General features: G+C 50.1%; 8 protein-coding genes across 8 annotated transcripts; 4 read left to right on the plus strand and 4 right to left on the minus strand.

The window, feature by feature from the left end:
* Positions 1–1854: 1854 nt before the first annotated feature.
* QC761_208180 (uncharacterized protein) lies at positions 1855–6111 on the minus strand (the record flags this gene model as incomplete). Its single annotated transcript, XM_062876557.1, has 3 exons — positions 4838–6111; positions 3963–4785; positions 1855–3913 (listed from the first exon to the last, which is right to left on the minus strand). Exons 1-3 carry the CDS (start codon positions 5874–5876, stop codon positions 1855–1857), a joined length of 3921 nt encoding a protein of 1306 aa, XP_062738698.1. The 5' UTR covers positions 5877–6111.
* Positions 6112–8240: 2129 nt separating this feature from the next.
* Positions 8241–9122, plus strand: QC761_121680 (uncharacterized protein; the record flags this gene model as incomplete). Its single annotated transcript, XM_062875436.1, has 1 exon — positions 8241–9122. One exon carries the CDS (start codon positions 8241–8243, stop codon positions 9120–9122), a length of 882 nt encoding a protein of 293 aa, XP_062738699.1.
* A 4423-nt stretch (positions 9123–13545) lies between these two features.
* QC761_207970 (uncharacterized protein) lies at positions 13546–15289 on the plus strand (the record flags this gene model as incomplete). The annotated part of the gene is made up of 2 exons (XM_062876541.1): positions 13546–14090; positions 14311–15289. The coding sequence occupies exons 1-2, from the start codon at positions 13675–13677 to the stop codon at positions 15287–15289; spliced, it is 1395 nt and encodes a 464-aa protein (XP_062738700.1). The 5' UTR covers positions 13546–13674.
* Positions 15290–15576: 287 nt separating this feature from the next.
* Positions 15577–16478, minus strand: QC761_0024320 (uncharacterized protein). Its single transcript, XM_062872101.1, has 2 exons — positions 15998–16478; positions 15577–15947 (listed from the first exon to the last, which is right to left on the minus strand). Exons 1-2 carry the CDS (start codon positions 16298–16300, stop codon positions 15684–15686), a joined length of 567 nt encoding a protein of 188 aa, XP_062738701.1. The 5' UTR covers positions 16301–16478; the 3' UTR covers positions 15577–15683.
* A 909-nt stretch (positions 16479–17387) lies between these two features.
* On the minus strand, positions 17388–18104 carry QC761_0024330 (uncharacterized protein; the record flags this gene model as incomplete). Its single annotated transcript, XM_062872102.1, has 3 exons — positions 17388–17651; positions 17717–17969; positions 18033–18104. 3 exons carry the CDS (start codon positions 18102–18104, stop codon positions 17422–17424), a joined length of 555 nt encoding a protein of 184 aa, XP_062738702.1. The 3' UTR covers positions 17388–17421.
* A 122-nt stretch (positions 18105–18226) lies between these two features.
* QC761_0024340 (uncharacterized protein) lies at positions 18227–18727 on the minus strand (the record flags this gene model as incomplete). The annotated part of the gene is made up of 1 exon (XM_062872103.1): positions 18227–18727. One exon carries the CDS (start codon positions 18725–18727, stop codon positions 18227–18229), a length of 501 nt encoding a protein of 166 aa, XP_062738703.1.
* A 2027-nt stretch (positions 18728–20754) lies between these two features.
* Positions 20755–21381, plus strand: QC761_0024350 (uncharacterized protein; the record flags this gene model as incomplete). Its single annotated transcript, XM_062872104.1, has 3 exons — positions 20755–20907; positions 20972–21122; positions 21197–21381. The coding sequence occupies 3 exons, from the start codon at positions 20755–20757 to the stop codon at positions 21379–21381; spliced, it is 489 nt and encodes a 162-aa protein (XP_062738704.1).
* A 467-nt stretch (positions 21382–21848) lies between these two features.
* QC761_0024360 (uncharacterized protein) lies at positions 21849–22543 on the plus strand (the record flags this gene model as incomplete). Its single annotated transcript, XM_062872105.1, has 3 exons — positions 21849–21924; positions 21966–22126; positions 22187–22543. The coding sequence occupies 3 exons, from the start codon at positions 21849–21851 to the stop codon at positions 22418–22420; spliced, it is 471 nt and encodes a 156-aa protein (XP_062738705.1). The 3' UTR covers positions 22421–22543.
* Positions 22544–23250: the final 707 nt, after the last annotated feature.

Below are 23250 nucleotides of genomic sequence, written 5' to 3' on the forward strand. Positions count from 1 at the left end.
TCCAACATAGGGAACAAAACAACCTCCTTCCCCAGTCCGATAGTAATAAACCTCCCCGCGGCATCATACAGCGGCCTCGCCCTCGGATGACGCCCATTGGGCAGGAACTGATATCTCGAATGTTGATCCAGATTCACCGACCCGTTATACAATAACTCTCCTCCCCCCGCAACTTGCTCTTATCCACCCCCTTTACCCTCCACCCCTCCGCCACCACGACATTTTTCCAAACAGGCTTCCTATCCCTCCTCTGCTCCATCCCAAAAACACACCCCAGAAAATTTACCCTCCAACCCAGACTATCATTCCAGGGAAATCCGATCCAGATTTCGGAAGACATACTGCCAGAAATTGAGGAAGATTTCTCTCCCTATCTTTTGCATTCACACCCCTCAGTGTTCCAATGAACCTGAAGCATATAAGCGCCAACAGAAAAAAAATCGAAAATAGAACGGGTGGTAAAAAATATAGGTACTTCGGTACATTGAGCTCGTATTTTCAGGCTCTCAGGCGGAATGATCATGAAGCATAATTTTTGCATATCTGGACATTTACCACTCCGATCTCTAAAGCCGAAAATAATGATTATCTGTGCTATCTTAAGGAATGCGTTTTGCTAAAGATTCAGCTAAACACGTCGTCTTGCCTTAGTGAATTCCGTCAACTTATAACAGAAGACTCCTTATCTGCCGTCTATACAAAAGAGCTTACTATTTACTATGGCTCTTGGAATCCCTTCTCGAGGATCGACTGGGAATTTCATCCCTTGAATGGGAGAGACGGATACGCTGTCCACGACCGTTTCTCGGATCAAAGTGCAGAGCGCGGGCCAATGCGACTTGCATGACTTTGCATCTCGCTGCCGCGAGACCTGTTTGTAGCTCTTTGAGCTACGTTCAGAAATATAGCTACATTAACTTATACGTCCCAGTCTGTGTGTGAAATTGGTTTTGATCGAATGCTTGCTTTTTCACCGAAGGAAAGCGCTGAATCTCATATTTTAAGGACAATGGTTGACCTAACGGGCAAGTATCTCTTTATATAGATATATACATTTCATCAATGACATAGCCTATGTCCCGGTCATCCTACCGCCACTTGCTGCTGTCGTTCAAGGTGTTGAAACTTTGAGACACGTGTTCTTCAGATACTTTTAAACAGCCCCCACTTCCATAGGGTTATCTATGATGAAGCAGGTCCTAGAATCGACCCATTCCATAACGAAATTCATACTGCAGCCAACCCAAAGATAGATATTGAACAATGCAGGGACATCCTCGACCAGGCCACACATTTGTCATAACGTCATCATCAGGGAAAGAAGAATCTCTAGAGAGATACTCTGATTCTCTGTCGTATTGGTTACCCAAACCTTCTCCCGACAATCCAAGCGGTACTAAAGCATGAAGGACTCGGTTGGGTCAGGGTACATGTCCAGACTAGGAATGTATAGAGGAAATGAGCCCTTAATATATCCATTTGGTTCGGCAATATTTTTGAGTGTGACAAACTTCGGTTCCTCACGCTTATACAACGGGCTGCGATATCAGCGTTTTGGGGCGCGAGACCTCATAGCGTCCAGTGCATTACGAAGTTGAATACTATATATGTCAACACCTGCCTCCCTTCTTATGTCTGATGTACCGCCGGAGGGAGCGTGGGTTCTGGGCATGTCTTGGTATACAGTCGCTTTTCCGGCGGCGAGTCGCTGCCGTTGGGGTCGAGACTAGCCTTCCTCCTTTTCAACTCTTTTGGAGTGGGGGTGATCGTGACTTGATGGTTGTTAGTGGCGTTGTTAGAAAAATATTCCTAGGTATTATAGTAGGATACTAGCCTACCTACATCTGCCGACTCCTAACCCTCCAGTTTGAACTCCAGCGTCGGCGCCTGGGTTTCGCTCATGCTGTTATCAGTGACGCCGGTCCTGCTAAGGGGTGGTATTGCCGGATCAACTCCGCCATCACAAATAGATATATTAGGCCGCTGTTCGAGCCGAGACAGAATGTGGTGAATTGCCGTGTACTTGGGATAGCCTTTCTCAACTGCTGCTTGGAACGCCGTCCAGCCATCAGAAGTAAGGGTATTAACGTCGGCTCCCGCTGCGAGCAGCTTCTTAACTACCTGGAGATGGCCTCGTCCAGCTGCTACTTGCAGCGCCGTCCGGCCATAAATAGCACCAACATTAACGTCGGCTCCCGCAACGAGCAGCTTCTCGACCACCTGGAGATAGCCTCCTTTAGCTGCTGCTTGCAGCGCCGTCTGGCCATCTTCATAAGCAGCAGCAGCATTAACGTCGGCTCCCGCTACAAGTAGCTTCTCGACCACCTGGAGATGGCCTTGTCCAGCTGCTGCTTGTAGCGCCATCCGGCCACCTTCATAAGCAGAAGCAGCATTAACGTCGGCTCCCGCTACGAGCAGCTTCTCGACCACCTCGAGATAGCCTCCTTCAGCGGCTGCTTGGAGCGCCGTCCGGCCAAAAGAAGAAGCAGCACCAGCATTAACGTCGGCTCCCGCTGCGAGTAGCTTCTCGACCACCTCGAGATGGCCTCCTTCAGCTGCTACTTGCAGCGCCGTCCGGCCAAAAGAAGCAGTAGCAGCATTAACGTCGGCTCCCGCTACGAGCAGGTTCTCGACCACCTGGAGATGGCCTTGTCTAGCTGCTGCTTGCAGCGCCGTCTGGCTAAAAGAAAAAGCAGTAGCAGTATTAACGTCGGCTCCCGCTACGAGCAGCTTCTCGACTACCTCGAGATGGCCTCCTTCAGCTGCTGCTTGCAGCGCCGTCCGGCCAAAAGAAGAAGCAGCAGCAGCATTAACGTCGGCTCCCGCTGCGAGCAGCTTCTCGACCACCTGGAGATGGCCTCGTCCAGCTGCTGCTTGTAGCGCCGTCCGGCCACCTTCATAAGCAGAAGCAGCATTAACGTCGGCTCCCGCTGCGAGCAGCTTCTCGACCACCTGGAGATGGCCTCGTCCAGCGGCTGCTTGGAGCGCCGTCTGGCCACCTTCATAAGCAGAAGCAGCATTAACGTCGCCTCCCGCTGCGAGCAGCTTTTCAATAACGGCCTCGTGCCCGTTTTGGGCAGCATACCACAGCGGCGTTCTGCTGGAGGTATCTGTCACATCTGGATCGGGTCTACGCCTGAGGAGTTCATCTGCGGCCTCGATGACTCCAAAGTATCCTGCTAAATGTAGTCCCGTCCCATTCCTTGGATGTCCTTGACTGTAGTTGATTTGCTTGTCGTCCATCAGCGCTTGACTCGATGCTTCGACCTTAGCTTTACTCTCAAGAAAGCCCACAACCACTTTACTCGATGTTGCAGCCTTGCGTGCATGATGCCCCCAGTTGCGCGCGGCGTAATCGTAGAGCGGGTTTGACTGTAACCGCTCCTCAAACTTACGGGCCGTTGTGCAGTACCCGGTCTCAAAGACGGTGAATGAGAGGTAAGTAACGCAGGTTGTCGTGATCTCAAATTCTGCGTTCGGATTCCATCGTTGCCGCGTCCCCTCGAGATATTCTTGCGTTGTATAGTGAACCAGCCGGATAATGCCACTGTGTTCATCGATCGTTACCAGTCCAGCACATACAGAGACCATGTCTTCGATGTATGGCAAGTCTCCGTCGTTAAGCTCGGACTTTCCCGGCTTAGTTGCAAGGGCGTGCCGGAGTTCTAACGTGGTAAGCTGTCTCTTTGCGCACGTGATCCATGCCAGAACCTCCATCGCAAGCTTCTTGCGACCCGGCATCTGCCCATCGATTATCATCATTGCTTTGTCGTACGCACTGCTCAGTACCTGGGCCTTCTGGTCCTCGTCTCGGCTTTGCCCTTGGTTCCGGAAGACTTGCAATGTGCTTCGAATATCATTTGGTGTCATCTTATCACAAAGCAAATTAAGATAGATTTGTGCCAAGAGAAACCTGCAACTGTCAGTGCCTGTGCTGCCCTTCCCTCCAGTTTTATACATACATTCCATCGACGGCTTCTGAAATCCCCGCCGTAATCTCTTCTCGCAGCTGTCGGTCCTGTTCGACGAAAGATGGTAACTGCGACATGTGACCTTCTAGGTATTGTGCAACATCGGCAGTACTTGCACGGATCTCCAGTGATATGCTGGTTTTGAAGCGATCAACGATCTCCGTGATATACCTCGATGACGCAAAGATGTTTATTCCATGCATTTTCTGTAGGTTGAAGAGCTCGGAGAGAAACGTCTTCCGGCAGCTTTCGGATGTTTGGCATTCGTCAAGTGCATCAAGAACGATAAAGACTCTCGAACACGTCGCCGCCACGGACTGGAGAACTCTCAAGGTTTCGTCAAGTGATGGCCGCGTCTTCTTGGCCTTATGCTTGTCAAAGAGATCTTTAACGCTTCCTGGAACAGATGGTTGGCTCTCGGCTATCTGTTTCAGCACACTCGCCAGCAAGGCATCAATCTTCTGCTCGTCTTGCCGCTGGAAATTGAAGTAGATGTATGCGATGCCGATCCTCGGGTCGTTGTAAAACTTGGAACCGAGATAGTCAACCACGACTGACGTTAAGATCGTCTTTCCCGCCCCGGGGATACCTGGACAGAAGAGTGTCTGATTGCTGGCGGACAACCAACCCTTGAACTTTTCTGAGTCAAGGAGCCATTGCCCGGTTCCTGGTTGCCGTCTCTTAAGGTAGTCGCTTTGCTGCGGACCGTAGTCGATTTTTGTGAGCCAGTCGAGGACTTCTCTATCTTCCTCTTTCTCCAATTTGGACTTGATATGGGTGACGTCTTCTCGAGTTGCGGATGTCTCTTTGTGAACTACATGTATTATTAGAAGATATGCCATGACCCCGACCGGGGAATAACCAACCCTGCTTTAATGTGTGCTCCAATATATCCTTTACCGGACGCTCTCCGATAACCGCACTTGACTGCACATATTGCAAAAGCTCCTTCGCAAATGCTGCAGCCACGGCCGCCGCGTGCTCCTGCCAATCTTTATTCTTGTGCGAATCTGCGTAATCACAGATGCCTCGGATGACAATGCACGGGAAGTTGTTCATTAGTCCCGCCGCTTCCATTTCGACACAGAGAACATGGCCACCAAACTCCTCGTTGAGCCTATCTCGGAACGCAGCGTCTTTAATGACCTGGTTACCAGATGCGATCAGACCGTAATGCACATACACATTTCGCAGCTTCCCGCCATCTCCATCAACCGCAGTGTTCACCGCGGTGTCCTCCACTTGCTTGGCCCCAGACTCCATGGAAGGAAGGCCCTGGATTGCTTTTTGGCTGCGAGGTGGATCGTCCGGTACGTCGAAAGGGTCCTCAAGGTGATCACGGCTGGCGTACTTCAGCGCCAGCCTTGGCCATTTGCGTTTTAGATCCTCTAGATACTGAGGTATCTTAGATCCGCTCATTTCATGTTCGGTCTCCAGTTTCGTTAAGGCAGTGCGGAGCGAGGAAGGGGGGTTGTTTAGCGACCCAGTCCGCTCGAACTTGCCCCCTTCTTTCGCCTTGCCCAAGTCCCACTGAACCACCCCAGGATACTGGCCCACTGGTGAGCTGACCACAACGTCGCCAAGCCGAACCTTAGGTGGAATACCGCCGCCGATGCCAACCATTAGACCAATCTTAATGGATGGAAAGGCGTTGGCCATCGAGGTCGCGACAGTCGCCGCCGAATTTGTTCCGATCTCGCCTTTAGGAAGGCAGGCTATGACGATATTATGCTTGCCGATGGATCCTAGGGTATACGTATTGTGATCATTTGATAGTTTCGGAAGATCGTCATGCTTGTGATCTAGCATAGCTGTCGCCGCGGTTTGTTCTTTGGGCAGAGCGCAGACCCATCCCACAGTATAGTCGCTGTGAGTTCTGGGCTCGGTAGCTGCTTGGGCATCCATTGTGAGATAATCGGCTGGGCCTTTTCGAGGAGAACTGCAGATTTGGATGTCAATCAGCTTCGTCGGTTCGTCCGATCGCGGGATTCTGTGGAGGTTCGACGGCAACGGATTGGATCAGGGAGCATCAAATGCCTAGCGTCGCCTGAGGGACAGGCATCGGGTTTAATTGCAGGAACAAGAACCGCAAGGATAACTGAGAAAGAGTAATTGTTTAGCATTTAGCCCGCGGACTGGGCGCGAAGACGCCTTGGGCAGCAGCCACACGAACGTCAGCCCCCCACCATGTTCAGCTGCGCGGACTCTCACGCGTCCATGGCCAATCACTCCCGCCTCTTGGGTTGCGCTCCCACACCACTACCACGACATTTTTGGACTGCGAATTGGTTGGTGAGCTGCATGAACAGCGAGGAAACCGACAAAGGAATCGGTGAAATGGGCCTACCCACTCCAGCGCGACGGACCTCACGGCACGCGTGGCACCAGAACGAAACAATCACAGCCTTGTGGGGTCCTCGACGGCCCCAAACGCATCGATCTCGCACGATCACGAGTGAATCTCGAAACGGGGAGATACAAAACGGAGTTGGGTCCTCTCCAGAGACCTGTTTGCCACCGTGGTCGCGTGTATAAATAAAACTCCCATGTCAGGTACCTGTGAGGCACAGCAATCAATGCGCTTTCAACCAATCAGCTGAACACACCCAGCTTTCCACTTTTTGAGAGCCTTTCCAAAGAATTACAAGATTCCAGCAACGACAACAATACAATGGCGCGACCACAGGGATTTTAAACACACAGCATTGCCAACACTTCAAGGCGGTGTGCTATGCGGTTCTCGTCTTGGCGGTTGGGAAAGAATCAAGTATAATCGGTGCCCATCATGTAATGCACGCGCGAAAAAACGGGAATTTCTTGCGGTTAACTTCTCTTACCGGGGGAGTATGTAGAAGCTCTTTTATTGAAAGAGCTAGACACATGAGTTATATTTAATATGGGGAGGTAATTAAGACTATTCTTCATTTACCTGAAACAGAACTTCAGGCCGTTCAATCTATTCCTAGGAAAAGTAAGATTTTATATTAAGGAGGGCGGCACCTAAATATTGTGGTAAGCAGAAGGGATTTAAACGCCATTTCCTGGGTGTTAACCTAGAGTCCTGTTCCTAGACGGTAATCAAGACTTTTTTCTTCTAAAATTTATAGCTTTAGTAAGAAATTCTGCTATGTCGCAAACCCCTGCGTAGCCTCGTGTTAATTTCACTGGCATGATCCTTTAGCATAGGCTACTTATATTTCTGTTTTATTATATGAGATAGCTCCTATAATTATTTAACTATAGTAACTAAGCCTGCGAGAGCGGTAGCTGATCCTAAGAAACTAGGAAGGTTTAACGCTATAAGTGCTTATTTCTTAACGTACATTATCAGTGAGTCGCGCATATCAGTCGGTCGCGCACTCTCTACCACCCTACTACAATTACCCTCAGTTATAACACACCAATATTAGGAACTAACTACAATTACATTAGAAATAGCTGAATCAGATAATTCCCCAGCCTCCTGGCAAGTGCGCGCCTTATGGCCAGGCTTGCCGCACACACCACAGCACCGAACCCTCGCACGCTCTCCCCCTGCATTACTACTATCCAGCTGCGTTTCTTGCACTCCCTTCCCATCCACGGCCTTCTGATCCAGTAGATCCTGTGCCTCTTGTACAGTAAGTGACCCTCCAAGCCTTACGCGTGTTTTTTTTGGCTCTCCGGCGCTTGCTTAGTGCTTCATTGGCCTTACGGAGCGACGAGACCTCTGCACGAAGGAGAGCCACCTGGTGCATTATAGCCGTTGTACCTTTAGCAAGCTGGTCTACCGCAGCTAACATTGAAGTCGGGGAGCTATTTTGATGGTTAGCAATGCGAGTCTTGATGAGCGTTGACTGTGAGTTGGCTTCTCGAGGGTTGTGTGGTGTTTGGGAGACCCAAGGTTGTGCAGTGCCGGGCCGTGAGTTTGGAGGTGTTGGCGTACGAAGCTTCACATCTAGCTTAGAAAGCACCCTCTCTGGATCGTATGGCACAAGGCCAGCACCCGCAAAGCCACCCTGTATATGTCACGGCGGTTGCACCGTGACCGTCGTTGATCCACTGATGGAGCTTGGCACATGCAGAGCACGAGCCAATGCGACTAGAAACATTTTGCATCTCGCTGCCGCGAGACCTGTTTGTAGCTCTTTGAGCTACGTCTTGACAATAGAGCCTGCCCGTACCTGACGGAATAGAGCCCAGACTGTAGCTTAGCTGAATACTACTGTCATTAACCTGTTAACCTGTGCTACCCGTGACATACATAAACATTCAAACGTCTCCCAAACAATGGCGCCTCCAACCTTTCCCCCGGTTCCCAGGTCGCTCTTCTATCCGCGCCGGCCCAAAACGCGCGACAACGAAACCGCCCTCCGCCTCGAGGCCCTTGGGGCTAGCCGCTACACGACCTACGCCCAGCACCTGTGGGGATTCACCATCCTACGGACAGTCTACACGCCCGAATCGGACACTCTATTCCCCATCGCCATGCGACGGCTGGACGCGTGGGCACGCTATAGCCCCCACCAGGGCAGATTTCCGAAATATGGACAGGCGTATGAAAGCAAGGCCGTGACCGACGGGGAGCCCAACGAGGAATTGGCAAAGAGGTTCTATTGCGACGTGATAGAGGACAAGGACAGGCTTGCGGGGATTCAGTCGGACGCCGAGGGTTTCGCCAAGCTCAGGGACTACTTCCGGGAGTGGTTGGTTAGCGTGGGCGTGCAGCCAGAGCTTCCGCCGAATTATAACGACGACGACGACGACGACACCGACGGTCCAGATCTTGATCCCGCCCTTGAGCCCAACGAGAGCCATGACGACCCGAGATTTCGCAGTGTCCTTGTGGTTGACGAGGAGTGCTTGCGTTCGCTGATTGAGGAACTACCCGATGAGACGCCCCCGCTGAGGACGGCAGTGGATAGAGAAGAATGGCTCAAGTACCTGCGCATGGGTAAGAAAGCGTGGCTTTGGATGCTGGATACGGGGTATATGACTCGAGACGAGAGTCAATTTTCTCCTCCTGGATTTCGAGGCTGGTTCAGGCTCGGTCCCACGGAGCTTCTCTGGGCCTGGTACGAATGGAAGAGTTACCTGCATCGCCGATCCGATCCTTCCTGGAAGGTTCAAGAAAAAGATGGGGTTCCGGGAGTCTGGTGGTATTATTACTGAGACGAACGTTAGCAGCAGCAGCAGTATGGTGGATGGAAAATCAATATGTTATGCACCGACCAATCTTGGAATCCGGCCAACTTTGACGACGCTCCGCAATCTGAGCGGGGTCGCCGGATTTGTGCCCTAGCCCCGGTATCAAATCTCGGCCCGGCGTGAGAAGCTCCCGACCGGCGTCGCGTCCCTCAATATATGGGCCACCTCTGTACATAGATCAAACCTTATACCAAAGAAAGTAAATTGTTAGCTACAAGACTGTTGCAGGAGACCACGTGGCTACGTAGCTTCCATTCTCCACACAGCCTACCGTCCCTGAGATTTCCCCTCTCTTTTTTTTCTATCATAGCGTGACACAGGAGGGGCCTGGGGGTCTCCATTAATTCATAGCCCGTTGCAATACTCTAGATCCTTCTAGATCCCGCCTCTTTCATCAATTCGAGTACTCTGTTTCGTTATGAAGATATGTGGCTCCAGAACACTTGGTAGAGACGTCGTAAAGTTAGGGCCCACCCGAATAACTCGAGATCGGGTTGGTTGGCTTAACGTACCAGGTGTCCGTGATATTTTGACAGCTTTGGAGCCGGAAATAGACATCGATTAAACTAGTGATAGATAGCCCTTAACCTCGGGAAATCATACTCGCTATACAGTCAAAGTGTCACGGATAGGATTGGTTGACAGGTTGACAGGTTAATGACAGTAGTTTTCAGCTAAGCGATAATCTGGGTATTACGGGAGAGGTAGATAGTCGAGGCAAGCTACGATAAGTCTGACCAATTTGATTAAATAGTGAGCTAAAGAGGGAACAAAGGAAAGTAAACAAAGTCTAGCTACAAGCAGGGCTCTAGATATGGCCAAGCTTGGACCTGTGAAAGCACCCACGGGACTCTCACGTGGGCTGCGCTGCAAAGCTACATGTCATGAGCCAGGGCCGCGACAGGTATATAAATATGAAATGGAACTATAGTTAAAATAAGTAGTACGTTGGTTCATATGACGATTCAACTAGGTCTTTCCCTTGATTTGCAAATTTGGTTTCGAACTTAACCTGGTTAATTTAGACCTTTTGAAATCAAACACATGTTTTCCAAGCTGAAATTGACAGGGGGGTAGGGAGGAAGAGGCAGTGCTGCTCTTAACTAAACACCCCACCCAAGTCCAAAAGCGGCAATACATTTCCCTTGACCGGGAACAACAACGAGTAAAACGAGGTGTAATGGGAGGGTATAGCTGTTAGTGGTCGGTCATCTGGCTTCAAAAAATGGTATATGTTATCTTCCCCACAATGGCCCATCGATGCAACTATCGCTGTACCACCTTGCGGCCTGATCTCCCGTGAAGATCAGTAGTATTGGGGTCCGACCCGCAAGGTGGCCCGTTGAAAGCTTAACGCATTCATTCAGACCCGACCAGCATGCTTCCAGAACTGCTGCGCCGCAACACTGGTTTCAAAGGCTCGGCGATGGTCAGACCCCCCTGCATCACCACTCTAAGTCTGGTTCTGGACCACACTTTTGCAAATCTTTTTGGTCCCTTTAACACCATGCTCGATCTGGTTATATCTACCGCTAGCTTTGCCTTCCAGATTCTTATGACCTACAACGGCTTGGGAAACGATGCTAAGGATCTCGCAAAAGAGATCAAAGGTATCTTGGGGAAGACAAGCACATGCAAAAAGGTATATAAGCGGATTCATGCAGGGGCAATTTAAGTCTCTTTTCCCGACGAGCTGCAGCGGAGATTGAGGATCAGTTTAGAAAAATGCCAGAAAACGTTATTAGAAGCTAAGCAGAAGTTCAAGAAGCTCCTTAAAAGTCGAAGCCGCAAACTGCTATAAGTTCCAGACCTAGATGAAGTGAAAGGATTCAGAGATAACTTCCGGGCGAGAGACAGAGATTTGCGTTTAGTTGTGGAGGACATCCATTTGTAAGTTTCCTTTCCAGTGGTTTGCTTACGTAATAATATTTTCTATACCATGCTAAGTCACTGATACTAGTCTTATAATAGGGAGATAGGCGCCCAAACAAACAAAGATGTCCGCCAAACAAAGGATATATACTACGAGACAAAGCGGATCTCTTACTATATAAGAGATACCGTCCATTAAATAAGGGACATGGCCTCGAAATTACGAGGTCATATTAAAAGCAATAGCGCCGTAGCCTCCCAAACATAGGCCACCGTTTTTAATATCGAATCTTAACTATAATAACTTATCAATGCATTCCGCGTACCGAGTTCAGGACGCCAACTTACAGATTGGGTTTTGCCATTAGTGAGGACACTATTGCTGAACGGTGAGAGTATCGACAAGCGATAACTTCCTAATAGGTGTACGGCTTTATAAAACGCTTATAGTAATCCTAATTGATCGGACAATAAAATTTCTCTTATTAGCTTTTTGCTCTACGAGAGCGCTGATCCAAGGCTTACTACCGAAGGTTATTAATTAACTTCCCTATATCTCGCCGCCTACAATAATAATATAAAAGTACTTCGGGCTATCAAAGGAAACTTAGTGCCGGAAGATAAGGGGCCGGCTAATACTAAAGGACTCGATACTCGAACTATAAGGCTCCCCGTCTTCACCAAGGAACAAAATATAATGGTATTACCCTCCCGACCGTCGACTTCGATAAGCACGGTTTCCACGGTGCAGCGCTATAGAAGCCATAAAAGGGAATAGAAAGGCCTCCTATATAAGGCTAACAAGAACGGCAGAAATGTTCTTCGCATGGTTGCTTGGGGGGTAGCACTTGAGGCGGCCGAGTTCTTTATTCGAGAGATGGTGAGAGAGGTTGAGTAACCGGTTGATTAGGGAGAAGGATTACAAGAGTAGAACGCCTTGGGATGTCTTGAATGGGCAGCTCTCCGGGGGAGATAAGGATGAAAGAGCGTTGAGGAGGGCGAAGGCTGCGCTGGAAAAGGCGGGTGCCCACTTGGATGCACCTCAAGAAAAGGACGTACAGACAAAGATACTACCTGAAGTCGACGAGCAACACGAAAATACAAACATTGCGCCGAATACCACTCCGCGCCATCAACCACGCAGGAGCCCGTCTCAAGGCAGGTCCGAGGTTCAATCTTCACATCAACAACGGGACCGTTCTCGGGATAAAACCCCCGACCCAGATCAACGACACAGTCGGCCTCCTAGCTACAACAATAACCTTGATCAATCCATAAGAGATAACCGAAATCATCCACAGGGCCACACGAAGCACGATATAGCAGTCAATCTGAGCCTTTTGGTCAAAACCGGCAACGAAAGCAGCTTCAGAATCAAAAGGGCTACCTCAAACCTCCAGGTTGAGGAGATGAGGGCCGGTCAGTGGGCAATAATGACAGCCACCGTGTAAGATTCACTACACCTACGGAGGACACGAGTAAGAACAACACCAACAGAAAAAACCTATGGCCCCCAAAGATACCCGTCCCCGGGCCGCCAGACAAGATAGGCGGACAACAAACAAGATTCCGAGTGGTAAAGTGACACCCGACACTGCCACGAGTGACAAAGCAAGCGGTGAAAAACAAGACTCAGCACTGAGAAACAAGACAACAAATACCCGGGTCGTTCCTTCAAGTCAGACGAACAAGTCACCGCCGAGTCGAGATGCCAGACCACGCAGTCCACCGCCTCCATTGAACCAGAGATACAAGTCCTCGAATGCCTCGAACCGAAAGATCAAAGATGACACACGCCCAGCCTCGACCAGAGCTGAAAGCCAAAGGAAGCCTGGAAGTAAAGTCACCCCGGGTGATACTGGGCAAAAAAGGAGGAAAGCTGGGAGGGATACACCATCCAAAGTTGGGCATCAAAACGCAGCCAGGTAGAACAAGGGCTGCTGGGAATAAACAAGACTCATGCGGTGATCTTCGGAATGACAAGCGGCAATCAAACCACAATTTTAGGGCATCGGGTCCTGAGTTTGGTCAGATGCTTCAGGCTGAGCCTCTTATTAAGAAGTGGTTGGAGAGTGTTACACCTAAGTCTGGCCTTTGTGGATCAGTGGGATTCAAATAGCATAGAAGGAATAATACGTTAGATAAGAGAGCTCTGGACATTAATTAATCAGAATCGGAATGTGCAGAATGCTAACATTATGAAGACATTATTATTTGAAAAACATAATTGTCCGCTGCAGACTCTGCTGATTTCTTTGTGTCTACCTATCTTGCTTCTCGTTATTGTTGCATGAAACATGAAGCATGCGATGTGTGGTTTCAGCAGGAGGAATATGCCCCTATGGGGAGGTGAGGCTCTGCTGCCAAGGGGGGCGCAGTCGTGCTGTTCCCCCATGATGTCAGCACAATGAGCCGCCAACATGCTTGTCAAGGGCCAGCTGAATCCGACCTTGGGGCTGAGTCCACAACCATGAGGACAATCTGTGGAATTCTAAACTGTAAAGTATCCTCGGATTTCCACCTCTACCTCCGTTCCGGTCATGTACATGTTTACCTATCTTTCCTGCTCAATCCAGTTTCACCCAACTCCTTTCTAGATCACTCCCGTTCTTCAATACGAAATTCGTGACAGCCAAAGCATACAATGTTGGACCAGATCATCATACTACAAGATTCCGCCCAGAGGCTCTCAACAACCTACAACACCTTGACCTACAGGGTCCTATGCAGTGACAGCAGTCTCAGGGATCTTTTCAGTAGCATCAAGACTGTCTCTGTAGCACTGGACTCGTGCAGAGGTCTTCTTGAACAGCTCAAGTCTGGCACAACCAGCATTCCGATACCCACAGATCTCTCCCCGCGTCTTGAGGCGAACCTGGAGGAGTGCAAGGAGGCCTTTGCGGATGCCGACGAGAAGGCAAAAAAGCTGATGCCCCAGCTCGGTCTGCTCGGTTCCACGAAGCTGTTTGAGATATTCACGCCTGCTGAGATATATCGGCTGACGAGTCAGCTATATGCGAGGGGACGGGAGTTTTATCGAGTTGGTCAGGCTATTAGGTTGTATGTTGACCCTTCCCTCCTTTATCACATCAACACAATAACACATTACCCCTTTTACACATTACCACATTTCCACAATAATACATTAGCACATTAACACATTAGCACATGGACATTCTACCACACTACCATAACACTATATTAACCCCCCCACGCAACCCGCTGAGCCTTCATACCTATTCATGCGGTTTTGTACTGACGTGCCATCGACAACATCCAGACAAACAACCTCACAACTCCCCCAAAACATCCTCTCCAACGCCCGACAGCCATTCGGCCAGCCCCTCCAAATCCGAGGTTTCCAACCCATCGTTCAATTCCAACCCCCGAGATTCCAATACCAGCCCAACAACACGCCCAACATCAACGAGAAATCCCAACCGACCGGGCACACCACCCTCCACGATCTATGCGCCACCACCGGAAAAACCACCAAAACCACTAACGTCATCAAGTCCCTCCTGGAAAAAGGAGCCGACCCAACCGCCACACTCAACGCAACTTATTCCCAGTTAACAGCCGTACACATCGCCTCCTACCACAATAACGTCGCCGCACTGGAAGCCACCAAGGAAAGTATGACAACTATCAAAACATTTACATACCAGCCAACTACCACCAGGTACACCCACTATCAGCCAGCCCCCAGTAATTATACTTCCTACCAGCCTACAAGTTACATCGGGCAGTACAGATGGAAGAGCCTACTCAAACAGAAAGATTTCCAGGGCATGACGCCCCTTCACTGGGCAGCCTATGGTGTCTGTCCTGAGGCGACAGAGTTCTTGCTTAAAGAGGTGGAGGATGCTGGGTTGAGGCAAGAGGTGGTTGATGGCAGGGATCGAGAGGGGAGGACGGCGTTGATTGTTCTGGCGGGGGGGTATAAGTTGCGGGATAGGGAGTCGGTGACAAAGATTGCGAAGGGACTTGTCAAGGCGGGGGCGAGTTTGGATGTGGGGGATAGGAGGGGGAAGACGGCGAGGGGGATGGTGGTTGAGCTTGGGGTTGAGAAGGAGGCGGCTGGGAAGAAGCAGGAGGAGCAGACGGGTGGTGGTGGTAGTGTTTTGGGGTTGGGCTATCAAGGGGGTTATCAGGCTTATAGGTGGCAGGGTTATCAGGGAGGGGGACAGCAGAGTAATGGTTTGCCGGGTTGGAGGGGAAATAGCTATCAGGGAGGAGGTTGGACAAGTGGGAGGTAGGGATTCAACTGTTGGAGAAAGTCAATCTGAAAAGTGTTTTTGAAGCCATCACCAACCTTATCGTTGACCTCGGGATGGACGCCACATTGGGACCCTGGGTGAAATTTGCCGAGCAAGGGTCTAGTTCAGCTCCCAGCGCTAGCAGGGATTATTTGCAGATCATGTCCCCGCAATCTGACACTTGAGAGGCAGGGGTCATTCCCTTGGGTTGACCCTTGATGACGAAGTTCTTGTCGGAATAATTGTGAGGAAACATTTTCAGAGTTGAAAAGCAACATTATGTTGTTAACACAAACAAGCAAGCATAGTCCCAATAAATTACAACCCATTGTTCACCAAAAAAACTAGGTACTCAATTATCCCACCATCGCCATCACTCCATCACCAACCCACTCTACTGCTTCTGCTCCACAGGCACAACCATAACCTCAGCAGCTTTATACTGCTCCTGAATCCCTTTCTGGCTCTGCTCACCAGAAGCCCTCAGCTCAGCCTCCTTATCCATCTGCACCATGTCACAGCACCCGCAACAGCACGCCAAGGCAACATCCACCGCGCAGCTACCCTGAAGGTTGTACTTGGCTCGGAAATCCGCTCTCTGAATTGCCATGGGAAGCCACTGCATGCAGACAGCTGTTGAACCGCAGAATAGAAGGCACTACAGATCATGTCAGCAACCTATCATCCGAGTGAAAGCTTGGAACATACCGAAGTGTTGATAGGCTCATAGCCCCTCAGACTAGCGCTCTTGTTCACCCTGTGATGTGTCCTGCCAAACACGACACACGGCAAGCACCAAGTCATAAGACATGTCTCGAGCGGATTGACAAAGTTCCAGAAGTTGTGTGTCCATGGCTGAGCGGTGGCGGGCGACTTGGAGTTGAAGTGCTCGGAGGGTGCGGCAAAGACTTTGTTGAACTTGTCTTTCCACTCGGCCACGTCGGCATCAGAGATGGGACCAGTGGCCTGGGTCGAAGGGGTAACAGTGGCTTGGGGGGCGGGAGCGGCCATTTTGATAGAATTAGAAAATAAGGTGTATGTAAGTGGCGTGAAAGGCCGGGTATCTTTGCCAGTAAAAGGAGAAGGGAAAAAGAGCGATGAGAACGACAGTGGTAAGACTGTTGCCGAGAATAAAAGAAGAAATGCTGATCAGTGACAAAGGCCCTTCTCCCACATCTTATACACCATCGACATTGGTGACCCTGGCCGTCCGATTAAGATGAACTGGGTGACCAACTTGCAGCCAAGACGCCCACATCCCGCATGTGGCTGGCTCTGCGACTTGGCTTTCCTCCTTGCCTGCTCACACTCTGGGCAGCCACCACCAACAACATGCCACCGTCTGACTCGAAAGGTCGCGATTATCCCGGAAACATCTTTTAGCTTCTGCGAGTGGTTCGTTTGCTGATTGGTCCTCGAATTGTGAACAGGGGAGAGTGGAGATGAACAGGGCTGTCACAACCTGCTTGGCGAGTGCTTCTTCTTCTACCCCCGGACAGGGCTGAGACGCTGGGACTTTGGAGCCAAGTCCCAAAACACTCTAGCGGCTAGGTTCCAGCCGAACACCAGGTCGCTAAACCGTTCCTTAGCTTGGAGGCCTTCTCGAAGTTGGTGATGATGAACGAGATTGAAGGATGGATAGGATGACGTGAAAAAAAACTTTGACTATTCAGCACATCCTTCCTTTCAACTCCCCTGACCCCTATTTCGCCCTTGCCCGTGTAGTAACAATCGTTTCTCCTGCACTTCCCCGGTCGAACTGAACCAACACATCCCGCGCGCTATCTTTCAACCGCTTCTCTGTGTCCCTGACTTCTATGACTGATTGCTTCACCTCAACTTCGTAATCGACCACTTGAGAGCCACGCTTGATAGAGACACCTTGCTACTGCTCCCATCTTCCTCCCAACCCGGAATTCTAAGCTTGAGCAATGCCAACGCGGAACTCTTGTAGAGCGGTTCGTCTTTGGTCATCATAATCGTGAGAGCCAGCAGCCTGGTAGCCATAAGTGTCACGACCACCAAGAGAGTCAACCAGGGCCAACGAACTTGAATGTAGGCTTCGTTGACGAAGACATCCCCGGGGATCAGGGTCAGGTTGGCATGTCCACGATCTAACCGTTGGATATCCTTCACCTGAGCTTCTCCCCTTGATCCTGACTATCCACCCCTCTTCCCTTAAGCTCAGCACAGCTCTTTGGCGGAAATTGAACGACAGTCTTGATCATCTCGGCGACCTTGGTATTATTAACCGCATTGATATACTTGACCTTTCTCAACCCAGGCGGCATCAGCGCTGCCTGATAGGGGCGAATGTACCCGTAAAAAGGCGAGTGGTACGATGTGTCGACATCGACATAAACTAGATATTCGAAACACTCAGTCAGCAAATGTCAGTCTTTTCAATATCAGAATTGGGAAACATACCCTCCACCTCATCCAAAACAACCGCTTCCAGATCAACCATCACCGCTGCAGCAGTCTCATCCCAAAACGGCAGAAAAGTAGACTGGTTCGCCCTGACCAACCTACTCAAAGGGTTCTCATTCACCGCCATCAGCTCATCAAGAAATGCCTGATCCGGTATCACCCCATTAGCAGAATTAGCCACAAGTGTGATGTTCGGAAAGTAAGCCGTAAGCGTAATCTTGGTTGCTTCAGGGTCAATGATGAAGTTGATCTGCCACCCATATCAGCATCGAGAACCTCACTTCAACAACAACAACAACAACTTAAAACTCACATCCGAGACCAAATCGGCCTGCAGAACATCCCCTATGGCCTGGTCCAGAAAACAATCCATATACCCCCTCATGATATATAACCCAGCTGTATTTTTCGCAAAGTCTGGATCCAACCTCACCGCCAGCGCGACGTTTGTCAGGACCCCGGCTGAGAATATGCTCACTTATCCTGGATTCTCCCTCACGGCCCTGATCATAACTCCACTGCTGAGCCCTCTGTGAAACTCACATTAGGGTAGCCATAATAGCCCTTGGTGGTAAAAGCTTCCTTCGCCACCCTTCTTGGGTCACCAGAGGTGGGATCATTTCCCAATTTCTCATTTGTCGTGTTTTCTTTTGCAAACACCCCTTTCCACGGGAACTCCCCATAGAGAAGCTTATAATTCTGGAAGGTATACGCTGTTTGCAAAAGGGGGTAGTCAGACCCCTTGTAGACGGGAATGAAAGAAGACAAGGAGGCAATCTCGAGAGAGGCAAGAGCGTGGAGGCCGGTTTGGAGAGCCCAGGAGTTGGCTGTGTCGGAGGCTAGACCGAGGACGGTGTAGTTGTAGTATAGGGGAAGTAGTAAAGCGATGAAGGCGGTGGGGTTCCAGTCGTTGTCGAGATTATTTTTTTTCTGGCTGGTGGTTGAGCCAGTGGGCAATAATAGCAAGCCTACAACGAGTAACAAGAACTGATAGCGAGGCTGCAGCATCGTGACTGAAGACGAGATGAGTATGGTACCTTCGTCAAGTCGGGATAATTAAGATGAATACATCTTTTGGTGCAAAGAATATGTTGACGGAAAGAAGTCAGATGGTGAGGCATTTCTTGTTTGTGAGACGATAAGCACGAGTGCGATGCTGATCTGCATACAAGAGCGAGATAAGTATTCCTTCGGGAATAATAAGGTAATCAAGAGAAAAACTACGAGAGTGTGATGACGAGTAGGCTTGAAAGAAGAAATGCTTATCTGGGCTGAGCTGCAGATAGCTGAGTCAGTTTTGCTGCTGCTTGGGACCGGGCCTAAGTGATCACCTTCGATAGCACACCATGATGGTCAGCAACGCTAAACACAGAATGCAATGCTATTAGTCTATCCAAATGTCTAATGCTACTACTCCTCAAGAACTGGTCCTATGTTAAAAGGCAGGTTGAAGATGTAAATCTCGCCCATCAGGACGGCACAGCCCACGGTTATCGCGATCGCAATGATAGGAAGATTTACCCGGCGATAGAGGCGCTGATAGCTATGATGAAAGTCCCGTAATTCACGCCAAGGGCTATGCTGTAGATCGTGGCGTAGTATGTTCGCTCGCTGATGAGAATCCCCGCCCTGTTTGCTGCCGACTTCCTCTTCTGATTCACCGATGTGCTTAAAGGAGCCGAGTCCTAGATTTCAACCATGAGGCTCTGTCATCACCACCTGCATAACAACCACATACATTTCCCCGGATGGCGCCATCACCGCCCTCTTCTTTTTATTCCACCTCTTGCTGCCATTCCAGCCACTCTAAATCTGCCTTGATGCTTTGCTTCTCTTAGACGAGCTTATTTTCCGGCACTGCAAGGACATGCCCGCGCTTCCGCCGCTTTCACACGCCTATGACCTTATTGCCCGCAATACCAGCGCCGACGTTGTGCTACCAGCACTTGCAGCTGCAGTAACCACCCCTGCTCCATGACTGAAGCTTTTAAACACCATGATCCAAGCTCGTAGAGTCCACAGTCCAAGCTTTGACTATATTTTTCAAGCCAAAGCCAAATATCATCAGAAAGGTCGTCTCTCTCGGTAATTTTACCTCGGCATCAAAAACAGCGGCTAAAGGTTTCCCCAGCAAAGTCAACATCCTTGCAAGAAAATGAGGGGTAAACCACTGTCATCACAGCTCATACAAATACACGGGCCCTGGTACAGGGTCTAGAGCTGCTAGTGGTCGCTAGTGTGATCCTCCGAGCATAGTCACTTGGCGTACCTGGGCTGCGAGGCAGTCAGCGAGAGTTTCCTCCTTTTCTCGCTCTGTGTGGCTACCAAGACACCTCAGTTCTTATAAGCAGCCAAAGAAGTCGTATGACTAATCTTCCCAGTCTACTTGTCCGAGGTGTCGAATAATGACAAAACTCTCTACAAAATTCACTCTCTTGTCTGAATCTAGAGATCTAATTCAACCATTGCCAAGAATGATCCACAATACCTGCTTCCGTAGATTGGCTTCTCCTTGGGACTAGACTTATATTCAGGGCTTGGTTGTACAAGTCGCTTCATTCATGTCACTCCTTTCATTGGACTCCTCGGATTCAAAATCTTGGGTTCATGCTCGCCAAAATCACAATCACATCGCTCCAAGAGACGCGGCCGAAAACAATTGGATTAGCTAAACCGCTTTCACATTTAAGTAACCCTGTGAGCATTTTTAGCATGAAATGGGCTATCAAGAAAAAACTTTGGCATGGTTGCCCATCCAAATCTGGAGTCTAACCCCTCAGACTTCTTTGGTCTGCTCCCTTGCCCTAGTGTTCAACAGTTACATCGTCTTGAAGAAATGAGGCCAAGCTCACCAGAAATGCCAGCATGTTCGTCACCAAGCCTGGGTGATCCTGGCAGGCAGGTAGACACAATCCAGAGACCTACCTGCTGGAAGGTAACACCTATGTCTATAAAGTCTCAAAGACATCCCTCTCTCCAAAGAACATGAAGCCTCATCCCTATCACTCCCGCCACACTCACCCACCCCCTTCACAATGCGTCTCTCCACCCTCCTCCTCGCTTCCCTAACCGGCCTAGCCAACGCAAACTTCGACCTCTACCTAGGCACCGAACTCTATGCCTTGGATCCCACCAGCAACATCTTCCGCGGCTGGTACATCTTCGACAACGACCCCAGCGCCAACGACGTTCGTTCTTTCTCCCCTTTTCACCCCCCCCCTCTTTTCGCACCTAACCACCCCCTCCTTTTAGGTCTTCGCCCACGGCCTCTACATCTCCAAAGACGACGTCTCAGGCAGAACGATCGGCGTGCGATGTGCCGGCAGCGGCTGTCTCGGCGGTGCCGCCACTGACATCAACGTCCTCGAGATGCATTTCAGCAACAATCCCCTTTACCACTGGAGTAAGTCCCCTTTCCCCTCCTCCTTTTCCCCTTCCACTTCATCCAATAAGCCCTGGCTGATAATCCCCCCAAAGCCATCTACAAAGACAGAGGTCACCCCTACAAAATGTACGGCCTCGACGGCAGAACCTACGGGGAGTGTATCCTCTTTCCCGGCGTCGACTTCCACCATACGAGGGGCTTGCAGACCCGGAGCGCCGTCCGCAAGTTTCGCTGTTTGACGCAGTTTACTGCTGCGCAGATCAAGGCTGCAGCATAGGTAGGTAGGGAAATTTCTACCTCTCTACTAAGAGAGGGAGTGATGCTCTGGTGAATCCAAGCTTGGGAATACTACGAGTAGATAGTCATGGTTCCTAGAAATCAAATCAATGGTAGAGGCAAACATAGACTACAACCTTCAAAGCTCTCACCACACTGTACCTTGGAGTCCCGCACGCTACACTTTACATTATTTCGATTACTACAGCTCAATCTAGCTCGATGCTCTCATTTCACTGAATATCCAGGCCATCCAAGTTTCATATGTATATTGCACAAATATTTATATCTCATAACCAAAAGTCATCACATCATAACAAAAAACTGCCCCCCACATTAATATGCAGCCCAAAGGAAGCTAGAACAAAGAAATCCGCAACCAATCACATATTCCAAAAAGATCGCCTTCCAAACACCCATTATCCAAAACTCTTCTTCAACTCGCTTCGCTTCGCTTGCTTGGTTCAAATGGTCGCTCAAGTCAAAGTAGCCAGCATAGCCTTCATCAACTTCGGAGGAGGACCTGTATCACATCAACCAACGAGTCAGCTTCCCCATCCTCAACGCCATAAAAGCGAACTGCAGTTGAAGGAAAACGCACCGAATCCGGCAAACCGAGCACCGATTACCGGTTCCTCGGCACGCTAATAGACATCCTGCCACGTTCATCCTTCTCGATTCTCACTCCTCCCCTCGCCGGCTCCTCCATCGTCTCAATTCTCGCTGGCGCCAGTGCTTGTGCCAAGGTCTGTTTCCTCCCACATTATTATATCCCCTTTTCCCTCGCTAACACCTCCTCCTCCCAGCTCGAACTGGCCGATGAGATCGTCGCCACCCTAGGTAATGACCCCCAAGTCATCGCCGGTGCCGCCGCTCTCGTGGCCGCAGAGAAGAACTTCAACCCTTTTGCTGTTGATATCCCCACCATCTGCAGCAATGCTGCCTTGCCGGCTACTCCTGAGCTGAGGGGTATCATCCCCTTGGTCGACCCTGCTGTGAAGGGGGCTGATGTTCAGAACGCGAACTCGGCGGCGAGCTAGCAGGCTCCGTTGGCGGATGCGGGGTTGAGTGTGGCTGATATTTCGAGGGCGGCTCGGTTTGAGAACTTTGAGGAGCAGGCTTAAGCGTTGGAACGAGAGCTCCAGCAGTGGTGTTTAGTGGGGAACGGGTGAGAGGAGAGGAGAGTGGGGATCGTACATGGTGGAATATCTTTGACAGCTAACAAGAGAATCACGACGGGTAGTAGGTCACAATACATCAACTGGTCACTTGATCACCGTCTTAATCCACCTTTCAAGAAACAAGTTCTACACGAATCACATAACGAGCGTATTTACAATCACATCTCCAGCCAGGAGCTAACCCGCACATACCAACTCATTCTGTTGCCCCCTGAACAACCCACACACGCTCCATTACCATATAGTTCCCGAATCGGTTTTAATTCCGTCCTTTTCTCTTTTCCCATTCAGCCTCCCGAGTGGGAAGGAGGGGGTTGGTTTGCTAGTTCTACACCAATGTGTCAGACCTTTGGATCGGTGTATTTTCCGTGAAAAAAGTTGGTGGTTGACCGCACCTTCTTGTAGCAGCCGCGCATCATGAGGCAGCGCGGTGCGGGCTCAGGGGCGGGTTCAGGCTCGCGTTTAACTGCCTGGAGTTCGGCCTTGGGGACAGGGGCGGGAGCAGGGAGCGCGAGGGCAGTGGTGGTTAGGGCGAGGAGGGTGAGAATGGTCGTTTTGAACTGCATTTTGGTGGAGGGGTTGAAGGTTTTGGAGTGTGGTTGAGTGGTTAAGTGGTTGCGTGGGTAAGTGGTTGAGTTATGTGTCGAGGTTGTTGAAGAGAGTTGTGATGGTTTGGAAGGAGAAGAGGG

This window comes from Podospora bellae-mahoneyi (assembly GCF_035222275.1).
Source record: "Podospora bellae-mahoneyi strain CBS 112042 chromosome 1 map unlocalized CBS112042p_1, whole genome shotgun sequence".
Lineage (NCBI taxonomy): Eukaryota > Fungi > Ascomycota > Sordariomycetes > Sordariales > Podosporaceae > Podospora > Podospora bellae-mahoneyi.

Excerpts from the sequence above, each read along its gene's own strand:
- QC761_0024320 (XM_062872101.1), bottom strand. The coding sequence starts at position 16,300 with ATGGCCGCTCCCGCCCCCCAAGCCACTGTTACCCCTTCGACCCAGGCC. Across the intron at positions 15,948-15,997 it reads ATGAGCCTATCAACACTTCG|TGCCTTCTATTCTGCGGTTC; the intron begins GTATGTTCCAAG and ends CATGATCTGTAG.